Here is a 23,868-nt window from a genome sequence, read left to right as displayed (position 1 = left end):
GGCATAAAAAGCTTACTTACATACATGTTTGTATATTCTCACATTAAAAAAACCACACACACACACACACACGGGGGTGCCTGGCTGGCTCAGTCAGAAGAGCATGCGACTCTTGATCTGGGGGTTGTGAGTTCAAGCCCCATGTTGGGTATAGAGATTACTAAAATATAAATAAATAAACAACACCCCACACATACAATAAAGACAGTCTGACAGCTGGAGCTATCAGCAGAACTGTCTGCTTCCCTGGGATAAACAAAGTGGATAAACTGACCCTGAGAGTGAGATTAGCATGCCAGAGGGTTTGGGATCAACACCATGGAAAGGAGGGGAAGGAAGCAGGATAGGGCAGGGAAGAAGCTGGACTGCCATGATGTCTCAAGGTTGGCCCCAGGGGACCCCACAGGAAACTCCAAAGCTGGATGGCCCTTTAGCATTGTCCTGAGTTGGGACAAGGATGCTGGGCCTTTTATATCCCCTTCTTGATTAGTCCCTGGATGCAGGATTCCCTGGGGAAGGCAAATGGCTCTTTTCATTCAAGTAACTCTTCCAGGAACTGACAGCTAAGGGAAGGGCTTCCTGCTGGTGGTAGTCCCAGGAGCTATGAGATTTAGTTCTTTATTCCTAAAGGGGGCCCTCGGTGGTGCAACACCGCCTCCACGACCCTATGCTAAAGGTGGTCCCACTTTTCATCTCGGCCTATTGCTCAGTCACAAGTCTTTTTTGCCAGTTGATCGGATGAGACAAACTCCTTCCAATCTGATCTCTTTCCCCCAATCACATCTATTTTAGCTCCAGCACCTGATTGTCCCGGGACAATTTACAGACTAAATTGGGTCCCTAGTACTTAGTACGTCTTCGGAGCATTTCTAATCATAATCTCAAAACTACAGGAAAACGTATTTGTTGAATGTCTAACTTCACTAACACCTGTCTCCTTTGTTCGCTGTCGTCACTGACAACGCCTAGGACGGCGTCAGTAGGGCACACTCAATAAATACTTGTTAGACAAAGGAGGGAGGGTGTTCAGTGCCAATGCCACAGACGCTCGCTCTCTCTCTCTCTTAGAAACCCACTGTAACTCGGTTTCTAAGAAAAGTTCGAAATGCTTTACTCTCAAGAAACGGTCGCCATTTCTTCCCTTGTAAAAACACGTAACTCAGGAAGGCCCTATCAGTTAATTAATTTAAGACTCAACCTGGCCCCCCATCCCTGTCGAATTTGCAGAAACACCGCTCCAAACACCCCACATCATAAGCCTCAACCTAGGCTTAAACACTAGGAGCTCCCAAGGCGGTTTACCTCGTTCTGTAATGAGGGTTTACCTCGTTCTAAGATGGCCACGAAGGGGTGGGCCCCGCGGTCAGATTCTGCGAGTTGCGTGGGCAAACGCGCCGGACCGCGCCTCCAGAGGAGGATCTTAACCGCGCAGAACGGAAGTTCCTGAGCCTTCAAGCCCGCGGGGAAGCAAGTCGGCAACGGACCAAGATGGCGGCGCCCAGTGAGGGGCAGGCGTTTGCCGCGGGGGTTGAAAAGAATTGGGGTGCGGTTATTCGCTCCCCAGAAGGGACGCCCCAAAAAGTCAGGCAGCTGATAGATGAGGGGATTGCTCCAGAAGAAGGAGGCGCCGAAGCGTGAGTTCACGAGTCCACCCTGGGTCCGGCGCCGGCGGATTGGAGAGGGTTTGGGGAACGCGGGCCCGGGGCGGGGGGTGGGGGGAATCCTCTGGGTCCGCACTTTTGTCTGTAGGGTTGGCAACGTCCCGGGATCTGAAAGAGACCGGGTTTACTACATTTACTCGGTTTTAGTCTCGGGATGTACTGCTTTCAGCACCACGGGCGGCAATGCTATAAAACGGGTTGGGGGCGGAAGGGAAAAAAAAAGACGACTGCTAACTGAATATGCATCTGACATCTGTTAGTGGGGTTTCTTAATCTTTTTTGAGCCTTAGACACCTTTGGCAGCCTGGCAAAGCTTATGAATTCCTTCTCAGAATATTTTTAAATGCATAAAATAAAGTGCATAGGAACATAAAGGGGACCAATTACTTTAGAATGCGGTTATCAAGATAGTAAAAGAAAAAAGTGCAGTAACATGCCTCATTACTGGAAAGTTAAGTAATCTCTAGTAATAAGTCTATTATTTACCATAATTTTGAAGTAATCATGGGCATAAGTGGTATTTCACAACATGTTGAACAACCGTAATGTGACAAAATGCCTGTGATTTCCACTGGTGACAAATTCATAAGTATTGCTGATGCTACTATGTTTTGTGAGGGTTTTTTTAGTACCTTCATTCGTATTTGAAGGAAGTGCTGAATTTCAGCTAGAGGTTAATAAAATAAACATCACTTTTTTCTCATCCAAGTTTATGGATCCTCTGAATTTCTTTCAAGAACAGCACCTCCCTGAGGCTGGCTCTCTGAGAAAGATTCCTAGAATGAGTTTATATCTTTCGCGTTATAATAGCTGCTGTCATCCTGTTTTTATTAAGATGATTTTTGTCCTCAAGGATTCCTCCCTCTACCCCTTCCAGGTGCTGTTGAAATGCCTTTCACTAAAAATAGATAATTGTATTGTCGGGTTTTTTCCTCCCTGAATTTTTTTCATGAAATTGCCCAAAGATCTTTACTTGGATTTGAATTCTGAAACTCTGTTTTGGGAGAGTGGGTATCAATGGTCGACTCAGGTAGAAAACTATCAAAATTCTTTTTCTCTGTGTTTAAAGGAGTTCAGTTTGTAAGGTGGCTCAAATTTGTAATGCATAGAAGCTTTGAGTCTCATTTTGTGTTTACTAAAGTTGTGTTTACTAAATCCTCCACTATAGGATTAGTGGACACCGTGGAGGTAGAAATTACTTGCAGCTTAGATGTGAACGAACAGTAAAGGAATCTGAATGCCAGACTGACGAATTTGGATTCCATTTAATAATTATTGTGAAGCTAATTAATAATTTTAAGCAGAGGAATGACATTACTGAAATGATTTTTAGAAAGGTTAAAATCCAGCGTGGCGTGATGGACGCTGTGATGTGCCGAGAAGCGAGATGCAAAATGTTTAGGGAAAGTGATGCTGTGAAAGATTTCTGAGAGTTCTGCCCCTTTATTTTAGGAAGGACACCTCTGCCACATTCCAGTCAGTTAATGGGTCACCCCAAGCGGAACAGCCGCCATTGGAATCTACAAGCAAAGAAGCCTTCTTTAGCAGGGTGGAAACATTTTCTATATCCTTCTTTATTAGTTCATGTGAGTTGCACTTTCTGCTCCTGGAACGAGGAATAACAGCACTTATTCTGATGTTGTAAATTTAAGAATTAAACTTGGTAAGATATTTTATAGGAAAATTAGCATCATAAAATGTTATTCCTCAAAGGGATATTTGAGATGATCTGGCCTTTGCTTTTTGTTGTTTTGTTAATTATTTTGAGAGAGAGAGAGAGAGAGAGAGAACCCCAAGCAGAACCCCAAGCCCCATATGGGGCTCCAACTCTCGAACCTTGAGATTATGACCTGAGCCGAAATCAAGAGGCAAATGCTCAACCAACTTAGCCACCCAGGTGCCTCTGACCTTTTCTTTTTACAGAAGAAAACACTAAGAGCTTGAGAGGAAAAGGAATAGTAACTAACATTTGTATGTGGTGTGTTTTCATGTACATTATCACATTCAGTCTTCACCGTAAACCCGTGAAAATAGGTATCATTATTATACTCATTTACAGAAGAGGAAACAGTTTCAGGTAGGTTATGTGACTTGCCTATGGTCAGCCTGCTACCTAATGGCAGAGCCAGGATTATAGCATGAGGCTATGTATACTACACTTCCTGTCTCTTTCTGGATTTTCCCCTATATATTAGTTATCTGTTGTATAGCAAATTACACTAAAACTTAGTGGCTGAAAACAACAAACATGGGGCGTGCCTGGGTGGCTCAGTATGTTAAGCGTCCGACTTCAGGTTAGGTCATGATCTCATGATTCATGAGTTTGAGGCCCCCCCCATTGGGCTCCCTGCTGTCAGCACAGAGCCAGCTTTGGATCCTCTGCCTCCCTCTCTCTCTGCCACTTTCCCGCTCACTCACCCTCTCTCAATAAGAAATAAACATTAAAAAAAAAACAACACATTTTTTGTCACCATTTCTGTGGGTCAGGAATCTGGGCATGGCTTACTTGGGTCCTGTGGCTCAGGGTTCCTCACAGGCTGCAGTCATCTCCAGGCTCCGCTAGGAAAAGATGCATTTCGAAGCTCACCCACGTGCTACTGGATTGAGGGCTTCAGCTCTATAGTGGCTCTCGGGTAGAGACCTCCCTGTGCACCTTGCAGCATGGGCCTATTGACAGGGACAGTTCACAAAACGTGGCAGCTGGCTTCCATCGGAGTGTGCAAGTGAAAGAGAGCAAAGACAGAAGCTAAACTCTTTTTGTAACCTAATCTCACAGGTGGCATCCCATCACTTGTGCCCTTTTCTATTCACTAGAGTGATTTTTTAAAAATATAAAATGATTATAGACTTGCAGAAAGGTCGCACAGGTTACAAAGAACTTCCTTTCTAAGCTACCTTTAAGTAAGTTGCCAAAGTGATACCTCATTACCCCCAGATATTTCCTACACACCAGGACTTTTTTCCCTACGTAACTGCAATGCAGCCATCAAAATCAGGAAATTTCGCATAATAAATTACTGCCATCCAACCCTCAGACCCAGTGATTTCATCAGTTGTTGTAATAATATTCTTTTTTTTTTTCTTTTTAGGTTTAAATATTTTGAGAGAGAGAGAGAAAGAAAGTGAGCAGGGCAGAGGCAGAGAGAGAGAGAGAGGGAGAGAGAGTCCCAGGCAGGCTCTGTGCTTTGCTGTCAGCACAGAGCCCAATGTGGGGCTCAAACTCACGAACTATGAGATCATGACCTGAACCAGAATCAAGAGTCGGATGCTCAACTAATTAAGCTACCCAAGTACCCCCTAATAATATTCTTTATAGCGAAAGGATCCAGTTGAGATTCTTGTTTTTCCTTGAATTTCATGATCGTGATACTTTTGAAGATTACAGGCCAGTAGTTTTGTAGAGAGTACCTCAATTCACATCCATCTGATGTTTCCTTATAGTTAGATTCAAGTAGCTTAGGAATATCACAGAATGGTGCTGTGTTCTCACTGTATCCTGTCAGGTGGCACATGAATTTGATTTATCCCTTTCCTGGTGATAATCACTTTGATCACTTGATTAGGGAGTGTCTGCCCATCTTTGCCCGTCTTTTCCATTGTAACACTTCTTTTGTAATTAAAAAGTGGGGTGAGGGCGGGGGGGGCGGGGTACCTCCGAGGCTCAGGTCATAATCTCGCAGTTCGTGTGTTCAAGCCCCGAGTTGGGCCCTGTGCTGACAGCTGGGATCCTAGAGCATGATTCAGATTCTGTCTCCCTCTCTCTCTGCCGCTACCCTGCTCTGGCTCTTTCTCTCTCTGTCTCTCTCTAGCTCTCAAAAATAAACAAACATTAAAAAAAGTGTTTTGTGCAGAGGTGCTTTGAAAATACACAAATATCCCATTCCTCATCAAACTTTATATAATTTATTTGTAGCAGCATGGGCTGCTTTTTCAGTGGATTTTAATCTGTTACTATCATTATATGTTTTGATATTACAGTTATCCCTGATTTGGTGAGTGGGGGCCCTGTGGAGATTCTCTTTACACTCCACTTGACTCCCAACACCTCAAGGTGCAGCCCCTCTTTACCCAACTTGGGTTCTGACACCCTGTGCTGAACTGCCTCCCTCACCTTCCTGGCTGTTCTCCTTGCTCACCACCTGATGGCTCTAGGACTAAATTTCTCAGGAAGAGGAAGGTATTTTAATCATCTACTGCCGTGCCTTGGACTAATTCCTCATTTTCTGCAAAGGAACCTTGTCCTTTGTTCTTTTTTGTTTTCATTGGATATAAATTGACCACCGCTTTGGGTATGATAATCATTTCTTTCACTTAGCCAGTTAAGTAATTCTGTTACTTTTATTTTAGGTGATGCCACCTCCTTTAACATCTGTATCTAAATTCTGTTTTCTAGGCTTCAGTCCTTCTTTTGCTAATATTAGAATGTTTTCAAATTCCTGTATCCCTTATAAAAATATAGAACTTTCCTGCATCTTCTTTCATGTGTTGTGTGTGTGTTGGTGTGTGTGTGCTCTGTAAAATAGAGCTCTTTAGGTAAAATGTTGAGTATTGAGTTTTAAAGATCAATAAATGTTTTAGGACATTTTCCCAAGCGCATGCTTCTAGATGCTCTGGGTACTCTCAGCCTGTTTAACACACATAGACTACGTGCACACATTAGTTCATGATAATCAAATTTTGGGCAGGGGAAATAATGAGGAATATTATTATTATTAATTTTGCTGACTATTCTTTAGAATGTAAAAGCAAACATGGCACAATAAAAGAGCATAGATGAGTGGCAGAAAATATTTCTGCTTGTTTGACTTTTACCATCCTTATTGCTGAGGCCTATCCCTGTACTTTTACAAGTGTTTTTAAATCTCTAGTATTTCACAATAAGTGAAAGGGAATGGCTTCTGTATTCCACCCCACAACCATTAATAACGTCAACATTTTATTTATTTATTTATTTATTTATTTATTTATTTATTTTTAAATTTTTTTTTAACGTTTATTTATTTTTGAGACAGGGAGAGACAGCATGAACAGGGGAGGGTCAGAGAGAGGGAGACACAGAATCTGAAGCAGGCTCCAGGCTCTGAGCTGTCAGCACAGAGCCCGACGCGGGGCTCGAACTCACGGACCGCGAGATCATGGCCTGAACCGAAGTCGGCCGCTTAACCGACTGAACCACCCAGGCGTCCCAGCATCAACATTTTAAACATGTAGAATACATAGGGCTTTGTAGAGGAAAAGTTCAAAATTTTTTTCCCTCTGGTTATTACTCAAATGACTTCCATTGTTCTGTGAAGTATGTGCCTGTGCTTTAAAAAAAAATTTTTTTTAACATTTATTTATTTTTGAGAGACAAAGCACAAGCAGGGGAGGGGCAGAGAGAGAGAGAGGGAGACACAGAATCTGAAGCAGGCTCCAGGCTCTAAGCTGTCAGCTCAGAGCCCGACGTGAGGCATGAATCCATGAGCCATGAGGTCATGACCTGCGCTGAAGTCAGAGGCTTAACCAACTGAGCCACCCAGGCGCCTGCCTGTGCTTTAAAAATAGTTTTTCAGGGTGCCTGGATGGTTCAGTCGGTTGAGCATCCAACTCTTGATTTCGGCTCAGATCATGATCCCAGGTTTTGGAATCGAGCCCCATGTCAGCCTCTGTACTGAGCATGGAGCCTGCTTGGGATTCTCTCTCTCTCTCTCTCTCTCTCTCTCTCTCTCTCTCTCTCCCTCTCTCCCTCCCTCTCTCTCAAAATAATAAAAAATAAAAAAGTAAAAATTAGTTTTCCAAACTTTCCTTACTTGCTTTTCCTCTTAATCTAACATGTTTATTCCTATATATGTAAAGAATGAGTTAAAGTTTTCATTTCTGACTTACTCATCTTAATATACTTGCAGCATTGTTTTTCTTAACATGAATACTCTCTGAAATGGGCAGGTAAGCCCTCTGAGCTGTCTCCACTTGTCTGTGCAAAGTACGGCTGGGTCACAGTTGAATGTGATATGCTCAAGTGTTCCAGCTGTCAGGCTTTTCTCTGTGCCAGTTTACAACCAGCTTTTGATTTTGACAGATGTAAGTATAAAGTACAAATTACGTTTTCCTCCATTTTCAAAGATATATTAGACTCGTTTTGTAAGAAGACCAGTCACTTGTGTTTGATCAAAGAATGTGTACTGTTACATATAGCAAGGCGAATCTGTGATTGTCTTTGTCCTAATCATTAGCTTCAGTTACTACTGTGTTTTAAAACTAAGCTACTTTAGAGTGAACCTGACTTTCTGTATTCTGGGAAACTAACAGCAGAGTATATTTACTTCATGGTTTCAAAATTTATACTTATGCAAAGAGACAAGGCACTTCTATGAAGCCTCGTGCTTTAGAATGCCCTGCCTTATAAGATACATAATACTGTTACTGACCTTAGGATCTTGATTTAGAACTTGTTTTCTGAAAATTATTAAGATGATGCAGTTGCTAGTATTTTCATATCTTCTAAAATTATCTTAGTCATTTTTATTTTTAATTCTATCCACACTCTTAAAGGTTCTTAGTCATTAGATTTTGAATCCATATAGTGTTTTCTAAGGCGCTTCTGCCTGTATGGGTTTCAGATAAGGACCGATGTGCTGAGCTGAAGAAAGCCTTGTGCACCGCCCATGAGAAGTTCTGTTTCTGGCCAGACAGCCCCTCCCCAGGTACTTATTTCCAAGATTTCCCATTGACCATCCCTTCTTGGTTGTTGCATTTCTAATATTGTCTGTTTCTTTGTGAAAATCTAGTCTTTGGAGTTTCATTTTTTCCTTTCTATTTGGGCTTTTAAAGAAGAATTTACATTCATTTACTTGTTAGGTTATTACTTAACTTTATTAAGGGCATTTGACATGACAACAGCTTAGCCATGCATACATTATCCCATTTAATTCTCACAGGGGCCCTGGGAGGTAGATTACCAACACAGTTTTTTAAGTGAGGAAACAGAATCAGAGATCTTTTTTTCCTAACGTTTTTATTTTTGTTTGTTTTATTATTTTATTTTCTAATTTGAGAGCGCACACATGCAAGTAAAGGAGAGGGGTGGAGGGAGGGAGGGGTGGAGTGAGGGAGGGAGGGAGGGAGAGAAAGAGAGAGAGAGAGAGAGAATTTAAAAAAAAAAAAAGAGGCTCAATGTAGAGCCTGACACGGGGCTCGATCCCACGAACCTGGGCTCATGACCCAAGCTGAAGTCAAGAGTCAGTCACTCAACTAACTGAGCCACCCCGGCACCCAGAATCAGAAATCTTAAAACCAACTGGTGAGGAGGCAAAACTGTGGTTTTATCTGCTTTCAAACTCTCTGCTTTGCCCCCCATAGCAAGCAGTCCCATGTTCTCCCCAGGCTTCCTTTGGTGCACTAACCAACCGTGGCAGTTAAATGGAGTTGGGGTTCGGTTCCTAAAACCAACTCACAGGAAGCCAAATGAGAGTGATTACAAATGTATAATTTGTCCCAGTGAAGTGACACAATATAAACAACAGCATTGAAGCCAAAGACCGCCTCTCTAAGGGCCTTGGCAAGGCGCCCTCTCTTGAATCCGGTGAATTTGTGATTGTCTTCACTTGAGTTATTGACTTTAATCATTACTTTTTTAAAAACTAAGCTACTTTAGAGTGAATCTGACTATGTATTCTGGGAAACTAACAGCAGGATATGTTTACTTTATGGTTCCAAAATTTATACTTAGGCAAAGAGACAGGAATTTTATGAAGCCTCATACTCTAGAATGCCCTGCCTTATAAAATATATGATAGCTCCTTTGTTACTGGTCTTAGGATCTTGATTTAGAAGTTGTTTTGTGAAAAATATTAAGGTGATGCAGTTGCTAATATTTTCATATTTTTTTAATTCAATTTTTTTTAACGTTTATTTATTTTTGAGACAGAGGCAGAGCACAAGCAAGGTGGGGGGGACAGAGAAAGAGAGGGAGGCACAGAATCCGAAGTAGGCTCTAGACTCCGAGCTCTTAGCTCAGAGCCTGACACAGGGCTCAAACTCACAAACCGGGGATCATGATCTGAGCCGAAGTCAGATGCTCAACCTACTCAGCCACCCAGGCATCCCAATATTTTCATGTCTTTTAAAGTTCTTTTAGTTCTTTTTCTTTTTAATTGTATCTATACTCTTTTTTTTTTTTTTTTTTAAGTAGGTTCCATGCCCAATGTGGGGCTTGAACTCATGACCCTGTGATCAAGAGCCGTGTATTCTACCAACTGAGCCAGCCAGGTGCCCCAATAGTATCTTGGAATCTTAAAGACTCTTAAGTGTTGTATGCACAAAATGCTTCAGAATGAGGGAGCCCAAAATGTAGTCACAAGTGGGAGTTTTAAATATTTTACTGGTCACATGGGCATATTCCTGCTGAGTGAGTAACTTCTACAGCAGAGCCTTCTGGAGGGCTCACCAAGACCAGGTGCAAAACTTAATGCTTGACCAGACATTAGTGCCAAAAAGTAGGTATACTTTTTATTACTTCAGTGGGACAACTCAGGCTAATTCCAGGGTCACTGCCACCTGGGAATATTCCATGAATAACCACTAAGAAGAAAAAAAAAATAGATTGAAAATGTTCATAGAGTGCCATCTACTGATAGATGAACAGGTGATAGAAAGGGACTATTAGGAAATGATTTTTTAAAAAGTTTTTAGGTTTTTATTTATTTTGAGAGAGCGAGTGAGCAGGGGAGAGGCAGGGAGAATCCCAAGCAGGCTCCGCTCCTGATGCAGGGCTTGAACCCACAGACTGTGAGACTGTGACCTGAGCCGAAAGGAAGAGTAAGATGCTTAACCGACTGAGCCACCCAGGTGCCCCGAGAAATAACAGGTTTTTTTTTTAAAAAAACATTTATTTATTGTTGAGAGACAAAGACAGACAGAGCATGAGCAGGGGAGGGGCAGAGAGAGAGGGAGACACAGAATCCGAAGCAGGCTTCAGACTCTGAGCTGCCAGCACAGAGCCCGACGTGGGGTTTGAACCCATGAACCGGGAGATCGTGACCTGAGCCGAAGTCGGATGCTCAGCCAGCTGAGCCACCCAGGCACCCCAAGAAATAACATTTAAAAAAAATTTTTTTTTAACGTTTATTTATTACTGAGAGATGGAGAGACACAGAGCATGAGCAGGGGAGGGGTAGAGAGAGGGAGAGACACAGAATCCGAAGTAGGCTCCAGGCTCTGAGCTGTCAGCACAGAGCCCGATGTGGGGCTCGAACTCACAAACTGCGAGATCATGACCTGAGCCGCAGTCGGTCGCTTAACCAACTGACCACTCAGGTGACCCAAGAAATAACATTGTAAAGTGAAGGTCATGGTAACGGAAGTTTCTGCTGTCGGCCCAGCTATTTCTCTGGATAGTACAACCACATTCGCTCCTTGAAGATGTGAGTCGTCTCTCCGTGTGCCCTGTCCAGGTTTCTAGGATCCGCCCAGGACCCTGCTGGTGGTTCCTGCCTCTTGGTACTACACACTCAGCTTTCTTGGTCCTATTCATAACTTCAGCTGCCACCTACTTGCATACCTCTAACTCCTATCCAGACCTCTCTTTTGAGCTTGACTCATTTCCAGCTGCCTTCTAAACATTTCCATGTAATATCTGCTGCACAGACCTGGAATTCAACATATACAAAACTGAATGCTTCATTTTATACCTAGAACTTGCTTCTCATCTTCTATGTTCTCCATCTTGGTAAATGGTACTGACACCTCCCCCCGCCCCCCACCAGTTGTCCTAGCCAGAAACCTGGAAGTCACCTTAGATGCTCTTCCCTGTTGTCACCACCTGGTCCTATCCATCCTACCTCCCAAATCTGAAATGTGACCTTTCAGTTACATCATCCCTTGGTTTGGTTCTTTCACATTCAAGAGACTTTAGTGTGAAGAAAGGAACACCGACAGCTCTCTGTACTTTTAGTGCTTTTATTTATTAAGCATATCTAATAAATACAGTTTTGTAGGTAATTTTTTCTAACATTTACCAGTATTTACAAACAAAACTAAATCCCTTTAAACATTTCAAATTATAATAATTATAATTACTAATTTACTAGACTGATTATTTTGAACATATCAAACACTGAAGTAGACCAAATACTCACATATGTTAGTTATAAAACATATTTTAATTCATGTTAAAACATTTACATGATGGGTTTAATTTCTTCTGTTTGCTCTTTTGCCTTCATCAATTTTTACTAGTATTTTCTTAGAATTGTCGGAATCAGACCAAACCCTAAATTGGAAGGTGATCAGAAGGACATTGGGATCTGTTTTTTTCTCCTAAGTTTTGTCAAACGTGAGCCACTGGTCATCAGAACATGTTTTATTTTTATTGTTAAACGTCACTTGATTTTGTAAAGTCCATACCTTTTTTGTTGACCTTAGTTTTTTATAATCAGACATTCCTTGTAAAATGATACATCTTTTTAAATTGATGGCATATATTTTTGACATATTTGGTTACTTGCAACAGGTTTAAATAGTTTGATAATATTTAATAATATTAGAGACCAAAATCTGGTTGTTAATGATACAATAAATGGCGGACAAAAGTGCTATTGTTAACTACTTTTGTATCTCTCTCTTTTTTTTTTAAGTTTTTATTATTTATTTTGACAGAGGGTGGTGGGGGAGAGAGAAAATCCCACGCAGGCTCTGCACTGTCAGCACACAGCCCGACGTGGAGCTTGAACTCATGAACCGTGAAATCATGACCTGAGCCAAAATCAAGAGTCAGACACTCAACCAACTGAGCCACCCAGGTGCCCCTGTACCTCTTAGTAATAAAACTGGAAAAGAGATTTTTTCTTCCTTTTTTTTTTTTTTTTTTTTTAATGTTTATTTTTGAGAGAGAGAGTTTACCCAGGGGAGAAGCAGAGAGAGAGACAGAGGATCCAAAGCAGGTTCTGTACTGTCAGCACAAAGCCTGATGCGGGGCTCGAACTCACAAACTGAGATCATGACCTGAGCCAAAGTTGGACGCTTAACTGAGCCACCTGGGTGCCCTTTCTTTTCTTTTTTCTGTTTCTGTTTATTTTTTTGAGAGAGCAGGAACACGCATATATGTGGGCAAGCGGGGCAGGGGCAGAGGGCGAGTGAGAGAATCTTAAGCAGGCTCCGTGCCCAGCTCAGAGTCTGACCCAGCACAGAGCCCCACATGGAGCTCGATCTCACAGCTGTGAGATCGTTGACCTGAGCCAGAATCAAGATTTGGACCCTCAACTGAGTGAGCCACCCAGAACCCCCCCCCCCCCATTTTTTAAACAGCCTTATTGAGGAAAAATTGACATAAAATGTGCATATTTAGGTATACAGTTTGGTAAGTTGTGACATACTTGTGGGCTTGTGAAACCATCACTGCTAGATTTCTATTTAACATCAGGAGTTGATATCATTATCCCAATTTAACACTATATATTACTATGCCCTGTTTTTCTTACAGTATGAAGTGTCATTGATCATTAAGAGTTTTATAACATTGATGCTCCTTCTCTCCATCTTTATGCCACCAGTATCTTGCAGGGATTATTACCTTAGGTCACTTTAATGTCTGCTAAGCTTATTTTTTTTTTTTTTTTGCATCCCAGCTGGCCCTTTAGGATCTCTACTCTAAACTACTGCATATTATCTATAATATCACTTCCTCCTTTAAAAAAATCTTTTCGGTAATTTCTCTTCACATACATTAGTAAAATCATGGTCTAGTTACTCTCTACACTTCAACCCTGTCTCCTACTACTTTCCCCACAGGCGCACTGGGTTCCAGTCCCGTGAAACTGTTGAGAAACTCCGCACCTGTCCCATCCTTTGGGCCTTCGCTTTTACACACTGTTGTTGGTCTCAAATTCAGCTTAGACCTGACTGCTTCTGAGAAACCTTTCTCGAGAAATCTACTTTTTTAAACATATTCACAAAAACATCACAGCTCTGTCAAAAAAAGTCAGTGATTCTTAATATCTTCAAGTACTTGATCAGTTTTATCAGTACCTGTCCCCTGTCGTTCCATACACGTCTTTGACTTTTCACCATTTACACCAATATGATCTTCCAGTTTACCTTGTCCGCAGATCGATTTGGGATGTTGCCGTTGGATGAGCCTGCTGTTCTTGTTAGCGAATTCCTAGATCGTTTTCAAAGCCTTTGTCACTTGGACCTTCAGCTTCCTTCCCTGAGGCCAGAGGACTTGAAAACTATGGTGAGTTTTTCTTAGCGAGCCTACAGCGGCCTTCAGTTGTCACTAGCGATTGTACGTGAAGCATTTCCTTAAATGACCAGAGGATTCAGATTGCTGTGAAGAGAGCTAGTTGTTTGCCCCTCAACTGAACTTTTTCAGTCTCTGCTAGAAGGGCAGCTATTGACAGTTAAGTAAATGGTTCCCTCGAAACTTCTAGATATTCTTTAAATGGCATACATTCAATTTTATCTTGAGTTGTTACTTAAACTATTTAACAGAAGATACTGAAATGTGACTTCATATGGTTTATTGCTTATCATTTCCCAAAGAAAATACTCCAGGAGAAGTTATAAACTCCCTTCTGCCCTGTGCGTAGAAATTAGAAATGCTCTGCCCTATCTTTAGTGTCCCTATCTAGTGTCCTGTTTCATCACCCTGCACACACTCTGGAGACAAGCTTTACTGTAGGAAATAGTAGCTATTATTTTGCTTCCTCAAGTTGCGAGGCCATTTGGATTTTAACTGAAGTGTTACCCTCTGTGCCTATTATAAATGTCCCTTGTCCCTAGCCAAGGCAGCTTTTTTGTTCACCCTGTCAGTTCTTTATACAAAAATAAAGACCTTGGTAAGTTCTCATTTTGTCAAGAAGTAAATTTAGTGTCAGGTCAAGATATAAATAGTAATCTGTTTTTCCTATTTTGGTTTGAAGTGTACAGGTTTGAGAGAAAATCCGCAATTGGTAAATATCTTTTTTTGGGAGAGAGAGTGCACGTGCAGGGGAAGGGCAGAGAGAGGGGGAGAAAGAGAATCCCAAGGAGGCTTCTCACTGTCAGCGCAGAACCCAATCTCCCCAACGGTCAGATCATGATCTGAGCTGAAATCAAGAGTCAGGTGCTTAAAGGACTGAGCCACCAAGGCACTCTTGTAAATTGATTTTTTTTAAGTTAATTTATTTTGAGAGAGCGAGGTGGGGGGGGGCTGAAAGGAGAGAGAATCCCAAGCAGGCTCCTCACGTCAGCTTGGAGCCCAGCGGGGAACTCAGTCCCATGAATCGTGAAATCATGACCTGAGCCAAAATCAAGACTTGGGCGCCCAACTGACTGAGCTACCCATGTGCCCCTGCAATCGGTAAGTTGAAAACAAATTAGTACTAAGAAAAGATTTAGTAGTTCTAGGAAAACTGCTCCCTTTCTCAGTCAGTAGATCCGGAGCAATTCAGAAAGGTTTGTAATACCTTAGCCCTGTCCTAGAAGTAAGCCTTCCGTAATGAAGAGAATTGTCTTCGTGTTTGGCACTTCTTTCATGATTTTTGCGTTGTACCATCTAAGTACATCATTATATGTCATTTTTGTGGTCGGACGTTTAATTTAAGGAACCTTGGTTCCTTTATAGTGCTTGACAGAAGACAAGATCAGTCTTCTCCTGCACCTGCTTGAAGACGAACTTGATCACCGAACGGATGAGAGAAAAGCTGTAAGCAAATTAGGCTCAGACATCCAAGTCCACGTCACTGCCTGTGTCCTCTCTCTGTGCGGCTGGGCATGCAGGTCAGTCAGTGAGTTTGCAGGGTGCCATGAACTTTGACATCGTCATACCCTGGTTTACATCAGTCACTGATAGTATTTGTAGATCACGTGGTGTTTTCCTGTCAGAAAAGCAGACAAAGAAGACCTAAGAGGGTGGTGAGGGGATGATAAGAATCAGTAACAGTTCCAGAATTAGAACGCGGGAATTCTTGGACACACCTGAACTTTGGTTTTTTTTTGTTGTTTTTTTTTTACTGTCGCTTCCCAGCTGGGAATTTGTGCTCCTGTGAGCAGTGAAGCTCCTTTCTGTTTATAGAAAGGAAGAAAAGTCAGTTGAGTTCATAAAAACTACCAAAGGAAACGTCAGCCAGAGTCCTCTGAGCCTCCATGTTGGTGTTTGTATTCCAGCTGCTCAATTTAGCATAGACTCCCTCTGAGATAGAAAACTGTTGGAACTGGGACACCTGGCTGGCTCAGTCGGTACAACATTCAACTCTTGATCTCAGGATTATGAGTTCCAGCCCTGGTAGGTATAGAGATGACTTAAAATATTAAAAAAACAAAAAACTGTTTGAACCAATCTGGATTTACCTTAACTATGCATTCTTTGATAGATCAAGGGATATTTTTTATTTAATTTAAGGTTGGTTTGTTTGTTTATTTTAAAGTTTATTTAAGTTGAGCGTCTTGTAGACTTGAGCGTCTACACCCATTGTGGGGCTTGAACTCAAGACCCCGAGATCAAAAATTACATGCTCTTCCGACTGACCCAGCCAGGTGCCCCGGGGATATTTTCATTTAAAAGGAACAGAAGAAATTTATAAAATAAGCTTTAATGTAGTCTTGCCTTCGAGATGACACCAAGACCATTAGATCTTTCTGTAGGAACTTTGTGAACGACACTGCAGTTGGGGTCCCGAGATCAGAGGACAGGGGCCTCGAGATGCCATGATTCCCAATCCACTGGACTGTTCCAGAGACTTACTTGATGAGATAAAGCATTCTCACAAATGATTACACTTAGTCCCTTGGAAGTGTTACCTTTTGAGAAAACTCTCTTTTCTGTTCCTACCTAGTTCTTCTCTGGAACCCATGCAGCTCTCCTTGATAAGCTGTTCACAGTGTACGAGGAAGGTGGGGCTCTGGGGCTTCCAGCAGATGGAGTCTTCCATGACTGAACTGGACGCATCGTTTGGCCTGACCAGCTCCCCCATCCAAGGCCCTGAGGGGCGGGCAGAGCGCTTCCCTCTGGTGCCTGAATCTCCTCGGAGGATGATGACTCGGAGTCAGGATGCCACATTTTCCCCTGGCTCCGAGCAGGTATAGACTTACTTGGCTTGTTGGGGTGGCCTTTTTAAAGGCGGCATTCTTGGGGGCGCCTCGGTGGCTCGGTCCAACTTAAGCGTCTGACTTCGGCTCAGGTCATGATCTCAGGATTCATGAGTTCGAGCCCCGTGTCGGGCTCTGTGCTGACAGCTCAGAGCCTGGAGCCTGCTTCCGATTCTGTGTCTCCCTCTCTCTCTGCCCCTCCCCTGCTCGTGCTCTGTCCCTCAAAAATAAATAAACATTTAAAATAATAAAGCAAGTAAGCAAGCGTTCTTGGGGTGCCTGGATGTCTCAGTTGGTTAAGCTTCCGACTCTTGATTTTGGCTCAGGTCATGTTCTCAGTGGTTCTTGAGACCAAGCCCCACGTCAGGCTCTGTTCTGACAGCGAGGAACCTGCTTGGGATTCTCTCCTCCTCTTTCTCTGCCTCTCCCCCTGCTCATGCATGCTTTCTCTCTCACACTTTCTCAAAATAAATAAATGAACATTAAAAAAAAAAAGCATTCTTGCCAAAAGTGTTGTGGTGGAAAAGTTGGAGATTAACTTAGGTGGGGAAGCTTTAGTTCTGACCACAGTGATCAAAATACCGCATGTTTTTATTCACCAGTTGCAACGCAGAAGCTAAATTCATGATTTTGCATAAAAATCGATTATTTTTTGAAGAGTTTAGATATGTCGACAGTTCAGAAAGTAAATTCTCACAGTTTAAACTGTGAAGTATTTGTTTTCACCTGCTTCTAGAAATACGTCTTCTGACCATAGTCATTTCCATCGTCGGTGTACTTCTCTTCCCTCTCCTTTCCTTCAGGCTGAAAGGAGCCCAGGCCCTGTCGTCTCCCGAACTCGGAGCTGGGACTCTTCTAGTCCCGTTGACCGTCCTGAGCCAGAGGCTGCAAGCCCCACCACCAGAACTCGTCCTGTGACCCGAAGCATGGGAACAGGAGACGGCACTGGCCTGGAAGTGCCATCGAGCCCTCTCCGGAGAGCCAAACGGGCTCGCCTCTGCTCTTCTAGCAGCTCGGTGAGTCCACCTGCGTGTAGAGGTCATGGAGCGCAGACAGCACGCGAGACCCTCACCGCGTAGTACAGAGAAGCAGGTGTGGTCCTGTGGCTGTGAGAAGACAATAAGTTTCAAGATGGGATAGTTGGGTGACCAAAAGGAAAAAACTTGAAGAGGTTTGTCATTTCAGTTCTTTGGAATGGATTCTGCAGAGGTAGTAACTATTTCAAGCACATGGGGATGGCAAGGGGATGGGAGGACATACCCGATCAGGTGCTGTTGATTTAACACAAAGGGAATGAAAGAATTTGGAAAGAGAGTGGGCACTACATAGGCAGTGTTCAAATTTTTTTTTTTTAAGTGTATTTATTTTGAGAGAGAGCATGAGCTGGGGAGGGACAGAGAGTGAGGGAGACAGGATCCCAAGCAGGCTCTGCACTGACAGCAGCAAGCCTGATGCGGGGCTTGAACTCATGAACCGTGAGATCACGACCTGAGCCAAAGTCAGATGCTTAACCAGCTGAGCCACCCAGGTGCCCCGACATAGGCAGTGTTTAAAGGAGACATCAAATCGGAAATGTGGGCAGTTGTGAGATTCTGAACTGGACAAGTCACAGCAGTGCCTCTCTGGATTGACATGGCCTCTGCCCTTCATCAGCACTGTTTCTTTTCCTCCTCTCAGGACACATCTTCCCGAAGCTTCTTTGATCCCACCTCTCAGCACAGAGACTGGTGCCCTTGGGTGAATGTCGCATTTGGCCAGGATACCAGGGAGGATGGCAGAACTGAGACAGATGCCAGTGCCGCGGCAGAGCCAGGCTGGAAGGCCGTGCTGAACATCCTCTTGGCCCACAAGCAGTCCAGCCAGCCAGCTGACACAGACTCCATGGTGAGATAAGCCGTTGCCTCTGTGTGTGCAGCACTCGCTGTTTACGGGATGAGGAACAGGGGCTGGTCCTATAATTAGCACCCTGCCTGCCCTCAGCTCTCCTAAGTCAGGTTAGACTGAGTCCGGGTTCGTCCTGGAGAACAGGCGTGGAACTGATTCAGTCTTCCTGCAGTTTAGCATTTGGCGTTCCATCAAATTCTGGTAAATTCTTTGTCTTCTCAACTAAAGTGATTCAAAGTAGAAAAGGAATACAGAACCAGAACTAGATGATGAGGCGGCTGTTCCGGCCTCATGTTGCACAACAGCTGCTTTTTCTATCAGTTGCCGTCACTTGCATTTGGAGCCTGGCCAGTTAGCTTAGCCGTCTGAGTACTGTGCCCTGACCCCACGATTGCGATTTCATTCCTCACGGTGGGCACGTTACTTGGCTCTGTTCCACAGCCCCAGACTTGGGCACCGAGCCTCAGCAAGCCACGGCAGTAGTGATTGCTGCTACCGCACATGTGGGCAAATGCAAATCCGTCATGACAGCTGAGAAGACAGGTCACGTGTTTACTGTGTGTAAAGGATGGAAGTGATAGGAGGGTAAGCATTAAGGAATCACGGAAACTGGGTTCGCTTTCCTTTGCTGGCTCATTGGCAAATTTGCCTCTTAGCACGGTGTAAGTAGAATAATTTCTGATTTCCGTAACCTCCAAGGACAAAGTAAAATAATACTTGCCGGTACACGTTTAAAAGAAGTGGTCCCAGGCTCGTGGTTCAGTAGGATCATGGGATTCTACTGGGGGCAACGATAGCGAGCCCGAGAATGTACATCTGTACCCTTAAAATACACAAATGAAGGCTTTCCAGGTTTTCCCGCAGGTAGAAAATCTACGTTTTTCTAATTTAAAACTTTTGAAAATACATAAAGCTATCTGAAGACAAATGTCTGCACGTAAATTCTTCTGCCTACATCTTCATGAAATAGTGTACTGGAAGTTTTTATTGACTCCCCTCTGTCACTATCTTACTAACAAGAAATCCCACAGGGTTTTTACGGGGTTTTTTGTTTTTGTAGTGGGAAAAGTTGGCCTCACAATTGACCCTGGTTTCCAGGACTTTTAAGATCCTTTTTGGTGGTTTGTCTTTTAACCTTCCCACAGCTGCTGTGACTGGGAAGTTCAGAGCTTAATGAGGCTACACAAAGGATCCTCATGTTAGAAAAAAGCTTATGTTGTTTTTCAACTTAAGTTCCTTTTAACGTTGTCACCGTATTAACTAAATTCCCCTCGATCATTAGTAAGAGCTCAAACTCCCCCCACCCTCACCTCCCACCCCGGGACTTTTATTTTATTGAAACATTCATCCACAAAGAGGATGAGAAAACAGTGAAAATGTCATCTGATGTCAGAAACTGGAGATAACTTTATGGATTATCTGCTAGATTATTATTTATGTTCTCATTGAGACCCTGTGCTCTTTATTGTGCCTCTCAAAGGCTGAGAGAGCAGCGTGTTCTGATTCTCTGAGAACTTTTATCTTTTAGTGAATTGTTTTGTCTCCCTGTAACACCATTTCTCAGAATCTCAGATCACTTCATAGGCATGATCAAGTGGCAGTGAGAGTCTTCCTATTATTAGCTCTGCTGGCTAAAAATGAAGCTGAGAAGGCCAGGGTCATAGTTTAAGCTCCAAAGAGTCATTTATTTTACTCCTTGGCCTTGAATTATACTGTTAACCCCACCGAAGCATCACATGAATGTGAATCTTTGTTCACAAGAAATAACGAACTAGGGCCAATTCGGAAACCGGTGTGGTATGTGCACTGCACTGATGGTGGGTCAGGAGTGTCAGCCTCACAAAGATGAGGACAGATGCAGATACTTGGAGGGAGGACATGAGCCATGTGTTAGAGGCTCAGAGTGTGTTAGCAGTCTTGTGACAGAACGCAGCTTTTTAGTCTGGTTTTAGGTGTGTGTTATGTATACAATATAAAGTAATACGAAATATAAAATGGGTTTTATTCAATTCTAGATGTACCTAGATCCCTGTGGGAGGAATTTATAGACGAAGCCTTAACGCCGTTACCCGTCTTTCACCTCTATAAAAGAATTTAATCTCTAACAATGAGCTTTTCTACCTATAGAGTCTCTCTGAGAAATCAAGGAAGGTATTCCGAATATTCCGGCAGTGGGAATCCTTATGCTCATCCTGAAGATCTTCCAGCCCTTCCTGGAGAGAAGCGGAATGAGTGACTTGGAGAAACAAGAGTCTGAATTCCCTTTTGGTCGGCTGATTTCTCCATCCCGGTTTAACCACAAGGATCCCCCGTCTTTGTAAAAGGCAGCGTCACTGTCTGCGTCTGCCTGAGGGGAAGCCTGTTTCCGTGCCGGGATTGGACAGGTGAAGTACGCCAAGCCTGGCTCTGTTAAGGGAGTGCGGGGTTGTTAAACTAGATGGAGGACCGAGCACTTGAGCTCTTCTGGTGTCTGTCAGTACGGGCTGGTGTTGTGAAGACTCTTGTGTCCCAGGAATGTGACCGAATGTGTTAATAAAATACTTGTTAGGATTCTTACTGCCGGCGAGTTGTGTTCCTCCTTGCCTCTGGGCTGTTATAAACAAGGCAGACACTGAGCACACGTCAGGGGAGCAGTAGGCAGAATCAAAATTTTCGTTTTCAGATTGGCCGCAAAGCCTGAAATTTGCTTGTGATTCTCATCAAAGAGGTATTTCTGAACCAGAGAGTGTTCGTTATGTCACCAGGAGGTCTCCTGATGTGTTACAGTGAATGGTAGGCTGTTCGTGTTCTCTGTTCACTTTGACAACAATAGGCTAGGTGAGGGAGGAAGGTCCTTCAGGAGAGACACCCTCCACATGCCTTCCGGTACATGGCTCCCCCGAGGGGGACTCCCCCAGGCTCCTTCACTGCTGCTGGTGAGCATCAGTCTCTGTGGTGAAGATTGACCCTGACCTGCCCCGTCTAAATAAGACTGCCCTCTGATAAAGGGACCGTGAAAGCTGATAAAGGGACACTGATAAAGAGACATTTCTCTGAAATGTCGTATTTTCTTTGAGTAACTGTAGTTTTATGACTCACTTTTTAAAAAAAAATTTTTTAGCGTTTATTTTTGAGAGACAGAGAGTGAGCAGGGGAGGGGCAGAATGAGGAGGAGACACAGAATCCGAAGCAGGCTCCAGGCTTGAGCTGTCAGCACAGAGCCCGACGTGGGGCTTGAACCCACGAACCACGAGATCATGACCTGAGCCGAAGTCAGACGCTTAACCAATTAGGACTCACTTTTATACTCCAGTATCTTAAAGAAAATAAGACATCATAATATTCTGCCCCTGCTAAAACTTCAGTTTCCATCTCTAAATACATTTTTTCTATTTTCTTTACCCAACGAAAATTAACGATCTCTTAACATCATCTAATACCCAGTCCGTATGCAAAATTCCTGGGTATTCCGAATGTTTTTACATTTGATTTGTCTAAACCAGGATCCAATTCAAGATCATGGGTTACGTAAATCTCTTTAGTTTGAAGGAGAGTCCCTTTTTTTAATGCATGTCAGATTTTCTAATTTGTCATTTTTCAATCCTAATTTTTAAAAGGGTAAATAGTGTTGATATCTCTTCCGAATGAAGCCCCTGTCAGTGGCTGAGGCCAGGAGAGGCTGCTTCCAGGTTATTTTGTAGGGGTGCTCTTTTGCCTTCAGCATGAGCGTGCGTTGTCAGGCCCCGTGGTCTCCTTAGAGGGGCACACTGCCGGGCAGCTCTCTGATGTTCGTGGACATGAGCCTTTGGGCCCAGGGGGTAAGCCCTTTGCTGACTGGTGACTAAGTGAGTTTGAAGTCTGCTCTCTGGAAGCTCCTGTCTAGGTCACCACTTTAGGAGTGGTGTAGAATCATTAACACAAGGTCTTCAAAAGGACTGCAACCCTAATTCCAGGTTATAATAATGTGGGTAAATTTTTAAAAGTCTTTCCACTGCATTTTTTTTTTTTTTTTTTTTTTTTGAGAGAGAGAGAGTGCACACACTTGTGATCTAGAGAGTGGTAGAGGGAGAGAGAGATTTTTTTTTTAAATCTTTCTAAGTTTATTTTGAGAGAGAGAGTGCACACAGCGGGGAAGGAGCAGAGAGAGAGAGAGGGAGAGAGAGAATCCCAAGCACTGTCAGCACAAGCCCTATGTGGGGCTTGAACTCTTGAACCATGAGATCATGACCTGAGCCAAGAGCATCAAGAGTTGGATGCTCAACTGACTGAGCCATCCATGTGCCCTTCCACTGCAATTTTTAATTTATACCTCCCTCCAGGGAAAATAGTCACATTTCTTTAAAAAAGACAAAACTCCACAAGTTTTGTTTATGTGTGTGTGTTTAAAGTATAAATGGAAGCAGTTTGGGATGGGCTTTGTGTAATTCAAGAAACATTCAGTCTCTTCCGTGTGCAAGGCCCTGTACAAGCCCTTGGGTAATGCAAAGGTCCTTCACCCTCAAGGAGTCTGTCTCCCAGGCTGAAAGTCACGTTTATAGACACTTGTTGCACAAGACAGAGTGCTCAATACTCTGGAAGAATTAGTATAACAAAAGAAACGAGGGCCGCCTGGCTGGCTCTGTTGGTAGAGCATGCGACCCTTTGATCTCAGGGTTGTGAGTTCAAGCCCCACGTTGGGCATAGAGCCTATTTAAGAAAAATAAACATCAACTCTCATGTATGGAATTGGAGAGAATTTTCAGGAAGGTATAGATTTGAGCTGGACCTGGAGATGAGTGGGAGATGTAGGCTCTGTGAGAACTGGGACCTTGTCCCTCTTTTTTTTTTTTTTTTTTTTAAATCTACCCCCACACATGGGGCTCAAACTCCTGACCCCAAGATCAAGAGTCCTATGCCCCACCAGCCAAGCCAGCCAGGTGCCCCCTTGTCTGTCTTATTTATAACGTCAGCACTTGAAACTGCCTGGCTCACGATAGACACTTAATCAAATAAGGACATTTGAGGCTAAAGGAGTGTTGTGAGCAAATGAGCAGAATTTCACGTGTTCCTGAAAGAGCAGGTGTTCTGCTGTGGCTAGACCTTTGCGCTGAGGAATAGAAGAGAGAGGAAAAGAAAATAAAAGTTGGGCCAGATAGGAATCTTGTATGTTCTGCTGAGGAGTGTGGTCTCGATTCTGTTGGAAAACGGAAACCATTGAAGAGTTTTTGAGCGGGGAAGTGACATTAGTGCTTCGGAAGATAATTCTGGTGTGTGTGGATAGCACGCATTAGGGGAGACAGGAAGGCTCTAAGGGAGGTAC

General features: G+C 43.3%; 1 protein-coding gene across 2 annotated transcripts; it reads left to right on the top strand.

Annotated features, from left to right (window-relative positions):
• The first annotated feature begins 1,392 nt into the window (after positions 1–1,392).
• ZC3HC1 (zinc finger C3HC-type containing 1) lies at positions 1,393–21,147 on the top strand. 2 transcript variants are annotated; one of them, XM_042924484.1, is made up of 10 exons: positions 1,395–1,634; positions 3,114–3,225; positions 7,571–7,721; positions 8,261–8,344; positions 13,745–13,872; positions 15,244–15,398; positions 16,454–16,697; positions 17,510–17,722; positions 18,384–18,590; positions 20,718–21,147. In XM_042924484.1, the coding sequence occupies exons 1-10, from the start codon at positions 1,489–1,491 to the stop codon at positions 20,784–20,786; spliced, it is 1,509 nt and encodes a 502-aa protein (XP_042780418.1). In that variant the 5' UTR covers positions 1,395–1,488; the 3' UTR covers positions 20,787–21,147. The 2 variants fall into 2 exon arrangements, with proteins under 2 accessions (XP_042780427.1, XP_042780418.1); XM_042924493.1 differs by lacking the exons at positions 7,571–7,721; positions 8,261–8,344 and having other exon boundaries at positions 1,393–1,634; positions 3,114–3,247.
• Positions 21,148–23,868: the final 2,721 nt, after the last annotated feature.

Source organism: Panthera leo, chromosome A2 (assembly GCF_018350215.1).
Source record: "Panthera leo isolate Ple1 chromosome A2, P.leo_Ple1_pat1.1, whole genome shotgun sequence".
In the NCBI taxonomy this organism is placed as follows: Eukaryota; Metazoa; Chordata; class Mammalia; order Carnivora; family Felidae; genus Panthera; species Panthera leo.
This window is presented reverse-complemented; position numbering and strand designations above follow the sequence as displayed.

Excerpts from the sequence above, each read along its gene's own strand:
- ZC3HC1 (XM_042924484.1), top strand. The coding sequence starts at position 1,489 with ATGGCGGCGCCCAGTGAGGGGCAGGCGTTTGCCGCGGGGGTTGAAAAG. Across the intron at positions 13,873-15,243 it reads CAGAGGACTTGAAAACTATG|TGCTTGACAGAAGACAAGAT; the intron begins GTGAGTTTTTCT and ends GTTCCTTTATAG. Across the intron at positions 17,723-18,383 it reads TCTGCTCTTCTAGCAGCTCG|GACACATCTTCCCGAAGCTT; the intron begins GTGAGTCCACCT and ends TCCTCCTCTCAG.